The sequence below is a fragment of the Camelina sativa genome, chromosome 17, assembly GCF_030686135.1.
Source record: "Camelina sativa cultivar CO46 ecotype springtype chromosome 17, ASM3068613v1".
NCBI classification, from domain to species: Eukaryota; Viridiplantae; Streptophyta; class Magnoliopsida; order Brassicales; family Brassicaceae; genus Camelina; species Camelina sativa.
The window spans coordinates 30,845,638-30,854,803 of record NC_141896.1 but is presented as its reverse complement, the minus strand read 5'-3'; the positions used below and the strand labels follow the sequence as shown (position 1 = coordinate 30,854,803).

Genomic DNA, 9,166 nt, shown 5'->3' with positions numbered 1-9,166 from the left:
ACTACAAGATTTGAAGACATTTTTGGGAGAATTAAAGCATATGAAGAACGCATAGGTGAAGAAGGTCATAAGGAGGATCAAGGAAAACTTATGTGGACAAGTAACAATCAACAGAGCTACCATGGTGGCAACGATCAAAGCTACCGTGGAGGTCGCGGAGGATTCCGAGGCAGAGGAAGAGGCAGAGGTCTTGGAGGCAGAGGCAGAGGACATGGGAGGTCAGAAGGACAAAACTCAGGAGGAGAAATTGTTGAATATAATCAAAAGCAGAAAAAGGATCGATCAAAGATAATCTGCTGGCGTCGTGACAAGCCAGGTCATTTTTCATCAATTTGTCCCGAGAGACCTAAACCGCAAGAAGTCAACTTGAATGAGACACAAACAGCATATGAGGCTCTCTATGTCCATGCGATAGTGTTTTTGAATGAAGATAAGGTGTTTCCAAAAAACTATGATATCAACAATGGAGATGACAGTATGTGGTATCTAGACAACGGTGCAAGTAACCATATGACTGGAAACAAACACTATTTTTCAAGCCTTGATGAAAGCCCCAACGGGAAAGTTCGATTTGGTGATGGCTCATGTGTTAACATTGTCGGAAAAGGGACAATCATCTTTGTAAGTAAGACAAGAGAGAAAAGAGTTGTGAAGGAGATTTACTACATACCTGATTTAAAGCATAACATAATTAGTCTTGGACAAGCTACCGATATGTGTGGACCTATTTATCCACCAACACCATCAAACTACCGATATGCATTTGTTTTGATTGACGACTACTCACGATATATGTGGACGATGCTACTTAAGGAGAAGAGTGAAGCATTCTATCGATTCAAAAAGTTTAAGGAGTATGTTGAGAAGCAAACAGGTTCGATTATAAAAACTTTTCGCACCGATAGAGGAGGAGAGTTTAACTCAATTGAATTCAACTCATTCTGTGAAGAGAATGGGATCTCAAGGCATCTAACGGCACCCTATACACCACAGCAGAATGGTGTTGTAGAAAGAAGAAATAGAACCTTGATGGAGATGACAAGAAGCATGCTCAAGGGAATGAAAATTCCAAACACATTGTGGGGAGAAGCTGTTCGACATTCTACCTACATAATAAACAAAGTTGCTAGAAAGGCATTACACAAGCAAACACCATATGAATGTCTTACAGGAAGAAAACCAAACATCGAGCATCTAAGGATTTTTGGTTGTGTCGCATATACGAAGATCAATGGTCCTTACTTTAAGAAGCTAGAAGAGAGATCAAGGACAGCCATTTATCTAGGCACCAAACCAGGGACCAAAGCGTATAGGCTCTATGATCCGGTTGAAAACAGAGTTATTGTTAGCAGAGATGTGGTCTTCGATGAAGAAACATCATGGGACTGGTCGCCTGCAACAAGAGAAGAATACGGTGATCCAGGAATGTTTTCCTTACCACAATATGATCTAGTAGGAGACAATGGTGAACAAGAACAGCTAGAGGAGCAGAATAATGATCAAAACCCTATAAATCATGATGAAGAGGACGAGACAGCAGGTAATCAGGTTGAGAATCAAGCTGCAGCAGGACCTCAACCTGTAATAACTAGATATGGTCGTATGATATCTAGACCAAGGTATCTTGATGATTATGCCTTACTAGCTGATTTCGAAGGCATAAAGCTGCTACTCACAGTAGATGGAGAGCCAGAGAATTACTATGAAGCTGCTAGTTCAGAGGCATGGGTTAAAGCAATGGAAAGTGAGCTAGACTCGATCATAAAAAACAGAACCTGGGAGCTTGTTAGGAAATCGAGTGACATGAACACAATCGGTCTAAGATGGATTTTTAAGCTCAAGAGAATGGCTGATGGATCAGTAAATAAGCATAAAGCTAGACTAGTAGCAAAGGGCTATGTTCAACAACAAGGAATTGATTTCGAATATGCTTTCGCACCAGTTGCAAGAATTGAAACTATTCGTTTACTAATAGCTTTCACAGCAACCAGAGAATGGGAGATTCACCATCTAGACGTTAAAACAGCCTTCTTAAATGGAGAATTAAACAAAGAAGTATATGTTAGCCAACCTGAAGAAAGGGAAAGAGAACTATGTGTACCGACTTCACAAAGCACTATATGGACTTCGCCAAGCCCCTAGAGCGTGGAACCAGAAGCTGGACTATGTTCTAAGAGAGATGAAGTTCGAGAGATGCTTGAAAGAAACCTCTGTTTATCTCAAGAAAAACGGAAGGGATCTCTTGATAATTGCTATCTATGTTGACGATCTTTTTGTGACAGGAACCTCACGGAAGATCATTAATGAGTTTAAAGAAGATATGTCAAGAAGATTCGAGATGTCAGGCCTTGGGAAGCTAGCATACTATCTCGGTATAGAAGTGATCCAAGGAGAAGATGGGATCAGAATTAAGCAAGAACGATATGCTAAAGGGATACTTCTAGACACTGGAATGCAGACCTGCAATTCGACTCACGCACCAATGGAGGCGAATTTAAAACTTTCAAAAGCTGAAAATGAAGAAGAGATCGATGCCATAGAGTATAGAAGAACAATCGGATGCTTAAGGTACCTTGTTCACACAAGACTAGACTTAGCATATTTTGTGGGAGTTCTTAGTCGAAATATGCAAAGTCCAAGAAAATCACACGGTCAAGCTTTGAAGCGTGTGTTAAGATACATAAAAGGAACAACAAATATGGGTCTGTTTTTCAAGAGAGCTGGATCAAGGAAGGTCATTGGCTATAGTGATAGTAGTCATAATATTGATGTGAACGATGGTAGAAGCACATCAGGTCACTTGTTTTGTCTAGGCTCATCACCAATCACATGGACGTCGCAAAAGCAGCCTACGGGTTGCTCTCTCCTCATGTGAAGCAGAATTCATGGCAGCCATTGAAGCCTCAAAACAAGCTATATGGATTAAGGAGTTGTTACAGGAAATACAGAGTGAAGATGAGAAGGTCACGCTAAGAATTGACAACCGATCAGCCATAGCCTTGACCATGAACCCAGTTTTTTATGGGAGGAGCAAACACATTCTCAAGAAGTATCACTCCATCCGTGAATGTGTGGAGAGTGAACAGATTGAAGTTGAGCATGAACAGAAAGTAGACATACTCATTAAGCCGTTGGGAAGAGTCAAGTTTGAAGAAATGCGAAGTCTTGTCGGAGTGGAAGCAATCAAGTCTCCTGAAGTTCAAATTGGAACTAAGGGAGTGAATGTTGGGTAATTCCAATTATTTGAAGGAAAAGATATCTTTTAAGGAGTTAGCTTAAAGAGATAAATGATGAATACAAAATAAGAAATCTAGATAAGTTCAAAAGAGATTTAGATAAGGCTTTGTATTCCTTATAGGATTAGGAGGAGCTAATCTCTATATAAACAAGTGTCTATGGGAAAGATATCCCATAAGAGACTAAGAGGTTTGGTTTAGTTTTGAGAAGAGTTTCTAAATCAATAAAGAAGAGCAAGTTCTTTAAAATCTTTGAGTCAGTTTCGATTTTATTTTTTTCGTACCTAATTTACTCATACTTTACTATTTTATCGCGACATACCTTTTACATCATTTGTTTTAATGACTCATGAATCAATAGAAATTTCGTTTGTTATTTTTCATCCAATTTTAGCTCTTTATTTAGGGTATGTAGCAGAGATGTCCTAATATCCTCGACTAGAATAATGTATGCACTAGATTAAGACCCGTGCTAGGCACGGGTTGAAATTTATTTTATTTATATTGTATTTTTTTATATAAAATATAATTTATGTTATTGTTTTAAAAAGTTTTTTTTGAATAAAACATTATGCAATAAATCATATGCTAAATATGAAGGCTTGAAAAAAAAAATATTTTGTAAATTTTATATTGTTAATGATTCTAGATAAGTACTTTTGCTATAACAATGGTTAAATTTTATTTCGTAATCTATCTTGTAACCCATTATTTAACTTGTAACCAATCAATCTATCAATTTCATAATTTATCTTTGGTTAACGTTGTGACAACGTGATATAGGACTAAAATCTTCCAAAAATACAGTTTGGAATATCCATGATTTTATTTGTTACTATTAATATATCAGTTATCAATTTGGAATATCCCTAATATTTAGGTGTAACCATTAATATTAATATATAGATTAATCTATAAATTATCTATAACCTATTTGTAACAATTTGTAACTATTTATTAAAAATATAAAGTTTACAAAAACTATGTTGTGTACTTCCCTTTTATAAAAAAGGGATATCTTAACATCGGTCGATTTCAAAAAGAAATTTCTTGCATATTGGCATCTTAACATCGGTCGATTTCAAAAAGAAATTTCTTGCATATTGGCATCTTAACATATATCACATTAACTACATGACCTGATATTTAGTGAAATGTAAACGACGTGATTAGGAAAAAAATTGCGAAAATATGTTTTTAAATAGATAATGGTATACTCGTATATCTGTATAACTTTGTCTAAAAAATTAAAGTAGAATAGGTGAAAACACCTATATATAATGTAGTAGTCTCACAAAATTGTATCAGTGCACAAAGTAATTCATTTACTCTCACTAATCTTTTGTTTTTGCTCTTATCATGAGGAGCTTCATTTTAACCACAACACTCCTTGTAGCACTGCTATGCTTCTTCTATCTCCCGATTTCAACCGTTGGTTTACCAAAGGAACCGTGGCGTAAGCCGTTGAAACTAGTGGCCGGGCGCCACTATCACAAAGGCTCTGGCCACCTTGGAGACTCGAAGGTTAGCTCTTCTTTATCAGAGTCTAACGCACCCCTGTCCCCTCCAGGATTGTTACCAGGGTTTCCCAACATCCCAGGAATTCCTAACATCCCGGGGATTCCCATGATTCCAGGACTTCCCAACATCCCGCAAATACCAAACATTCCGAGGATTCCTAGTATCCCACAACTACCAAACATCCCGAGGCTTCCTAACATTCCGAGCCTCCCTAACCTCCCGGGCCTCCCTAGCCTCCCGGGCCTTCCTAGACTCCCGGAACTGCCTCCTCTACCGCCAGTCCGGTCACAAGTTGTGTTGCAATCGGTTGAAGTGGAGAAGTGCTTAAGGATAGATAAATCAAAGACATCAGAGAAATGCTTTTCACAAATATCGTCGAGCTGGTCAAGCAAAGATTTTGCATTATTGGACAATGAGTGCTGTGATATCGTTGTGAAATTGGACAAGAAGTGCAAAAGACACATTCACATGTTGTTCAAGAGCCCATTCTTCGTTCCTCTTCTTCGATACTCGTGCCACATCAAGCACACCAAATACTAAGCAAGTGCTTGCTCTGGATATTTAGTTTTATAAATACTTTCGCCTTTCAAGTATTATTTCCATAGTATCCTGCCTAGTTCTATTCTACGTTGAGTAAAAGGTGGCTATTAAAAAAAGAATCCAATAGCAGAAATAAACTAGTATATAAACTAATAGTATATATTTTCAAGTGCTGTCAACGATATTATGGGTTTTCAATGTATTTAATTAACATTTTCACTACCCTTTTTTTTTGTCAACGTATATTTGGACCATCCCTATATATTTTCAGGTATTGTCAATGATATTATGGGTTTTGTTTCGGTTCGGATATTTGAATAGATAACCGTAAGGTCCGTAACGAACCGAAATTTATAAATTTTTGGTTTAGTTTTCTACCCAAATTTAAGCGAATATAACTGAAAATTAACCAAATAACTGCAAAAAATAATAACTACAAAAACAGAAAACAGTTAGAAAGAAAATAGATTATTTATATTTTGCAAAGGAGTATTTAAATTTGAAAAATATAAGTAAAAACTGTTGGATATGTTAATTATTTGAAGTATTTTTTATTGTTTTGATCCTTATACCTGATTAAGCGCTAGCCAACAACAACCCTCCTAGGAAAAGAAAGCCCAAATGCATATTTTTCAAAACAGTGAAAATGATTTCAAGCCCCTAACAAAATAATTACAATCCAAGTCCAATTAATAACAAATATACTTAATCAGTTTATAACAAGAACCAACCAAGAAATATTTTTTTTTATCCAAGAAAATAAAACATAAATTTTCCAAATTTCCAAAAAGTATCACAAAATATTATATGATTACTAGATAAGGACCCGCCCGATATGCGGGTTTAAAGTTTTGTAATTAAAATTAAATTTAATAAAATATATTAAAATTTATAAAATTTTACATTGTTTATAATTTTTTTTTGATATAATACACTGATTTATATCTATATACAATTTTTTATGTATGTTTCCATTAAAAGTGTATTTTTTACACCTAGATATAATGTATATTACAAATATATTATTTACCACCACCTAGAAAATGTCCATATGAACAAATTAAACCAACTATTATATGTCTATTTACTTTCACTTTTGCATAGTTTCTTTAATTACTAAAATTTTTAGCTCAAAAAACATTTCGAAGAAAAAATAAATTACATCACAATAGTGCATGACCAACTATCGAGAAAACCTCGGTTCTGCTCTCTTCCCTTATGGAGAGAACCTTGGTCCAACCTCCTTCACCATGGAGAGAACCTTTGGGCCGCCTTCCTCCCATGGGGAGATAAACTTGCGTCCAACCTCCCCACCTTCCTTCCTTGGAGAGATAACCTTGCGTCCAACCTCCTCTACCATAGAGAGAACCTCGACTCTGCTCTCCTCCTGTGTGGAGAAAACATATTCACGTCTTTTAGTTATCTCAAAGTGGCGTGCTCCAGCAACCAATGAAACTAAAGACCCTTTTCCAACTTTACAAAATCTTTTGATAGTAACTAATATTAAATTTCCCAATGTATTCGTGAAAGATTCTTTGACACACCATGATGTAGCCTCTGTCTTTGAGCTCCTATGGATCTATCAACAACGATTTATTCTTTTCTAATCTATCAATTTTTGTTGTAAGCTTGTGTTTGATTAACCTATTTTATCCAACCACTAGGTTGATGACCTTCTCCTCTTTATCTCCTTTTGGGATTGAACGAATGGTAACAATTATGTTTACCCAAAAAAAAAAGTTATATGACCAACCAATCAAGGTTGAGAAATTAGAAGAATATTAATTTGACATAATTAAGGAAATAATAGGAAATTATAAGCATGATAATATATGAATCTCAAATAATTCAAAGATGAAAATATAAATTAAATAAAACAGTCTAAAACTACTATAATAAATTTTAAAATACAGTATTAGAAAAAGAAGATGCATATATTAATCTTCCATGTTTTTGGGTCTACATATTAATCTTACTTATTCAAAACTGAAAAAAGGAGAAAATAAGAGTATATTTTGGTTTAAAAAAATAAGAAAAACTTACCTTCCCATTAAAAATGTTTCACCAATAGAACAAAGTTGAAAGCAATATCATGGTAAATAGAAGCAATAGAACAAAATCAAATTTGTCTTTAAAAATCATATGTTGCTGAAAACTTCTTTGTAGACAATATTTTATAGAACATTGTTGTCGTAGTATTTTGTGTCTCCTATAAGAATCTGAAATCCAGTAGTTGTAGTGACTCTGGAGAGGGCTACGTATAATTATACGTGAGAAAAGACTGGACTTGGCAAATATAAACCAACCTTTTTTAAAAGCTTTGACCTTGGCTCTTATTGATAGTTATTGCATAGCAAACTCATACAGGAAATTGACGTCTTTTTAGTCGCGCAACCAAAAATTTCTCTATAAATAGCAAGATAAATTCTTCATCAAACATCATACTCTACCTCTCACATAAATTTTTAAATTTAGTAATATCAATTTTTATTTAACTAAAATATTTTTTTCTCTCTTTTATGTGACTTTTGTAGGTTTTGAAACAAATAAGTACAGTCAAAATTTTGGAGCATATGTAAAAAGGCTAGATGAGAAGGTCTAATGCACATGACACATTCTCACTTTTAGAAGAGACACAAGGTCTTTCGTATATTTTTTACCTTTCGTTTCTACTTTTTGTTCATGTTTTGAAATTAGTATATGTTGTTCAAAATGCTTATTTTGTGTATTAAAATTGTGCTTTGTTTTTTTTTATCTATTTTATAAATTTTAAATATAAAAATTTAGTTCTACATAATAATTCATAAAATCAATTAGATTTTTAGTTTATAGTTAATAAATCTTAGTTCCTACCGCTTCATATCACTTATGTAAACTGTGTTCCCACCAATTGGCTATTTTGCGCTAATCTATTTAAGTTGTTGACAAAAAAAAAGTTAATATATCTTAGTTACAATATTAATGTTAATTGTTATTGAATGTATTTTAAAATTACTAAACATATTTAATCTTTATTTTACCCATGCATCGCGTGAGACTTTTTCTATCCCAAACAATTTTTATGATCTTGACTTTTCGTTAGTTTCACAGTTTTGGTTTCCATTTTTAGTGCTCGTGTTTAAAAATTCTAATTGAGTTTGATATATTGGAATGATCTCTTCCTCTCTCTATATATATGACAAAGATATGAGATAATACATATCTTTATATGTATTTTTTTTCTTTTGAGGGAAAAAAAATATTTTTTCTTTTTTTTTTTAAGATTAGGCCAAGGAATTCAATATAACGTAGGATAGTTTTTGTATAAATTTAATTATTTTAGAATTTTTAGGATTTTCTTTAGGATAACTACGTGTATCGCTATTGTAAAATTATCTGTATGATTTCTTTTATGTTTTTGAATTATGATTTTTTTTTTGTTTGGACGATTCCTTTTTCTTTAGGATTACAAAATTGTATAATTTACAGTATTTTAATAATCTTAAAATAATAAGATTTTGACACATGTCGCAATCTTATGAATTAGTAACTTTTATAAATAATAATAAGATTTTATTATTATTTTAATAATTTTATTATTTAATAATCCACACCATAATAAGATTTTGACACATATCGATCTTATGAATTAGTAACTTTTGAAACCATACTTTATATAATAAGATTAGGGGCTCTGAATTCAAAATGAATAAGGATTTTTACTAGGAACCCAAATACTTTCGAGTTTTCACTCGATCCTATCTTTTTTTGTTAAAAGGTTTTCTTAAATAGAAGGCAAAGAGTACAACGAACAAGATGTAACCATTACAAACAGAGAGAAAAAAGAAAACTACTAGCTACTAAGTACTAAGGGAAGAAGGATCCAAGCA

The 9,166-nt window shown here is 33.6% G+C and overlaps 1 protein-coding gene across 1 annotated transcript; it reads left to right on the top strand.

The window, feature by feature from the left end:
• The first annotated feature begins 4,464 nt into the window (after positions 1–4,464).
• Positions 4,465–5,597, top strand: LOC104757949 (uncharacterized). The gene has a single exon (XM_010480743.2). It carries the CDS (start codon positions 4,596–4,598, stop codon positions 5,295–5,297), a length of 702 nt encoding a protein of 233 aa, XP_010479045.1. The 5' UTR covers positions 4,465–4,595; the 3' UTR covers positions 5,298–5,597.
• The last annotated feature ends 3,569 nt before the right edge of the window (positions 5,598–9,166 follow it).

What these genes read in the sequence shown, in the direction of transcription:
- LOC104757949 (XM_010480743.2), top strand. Translation starts at nt 4,596, where the DNA reads ATGAGGAGCTTCATTTTAACCACAACACTCCTTGTAGCACTGCTATGC.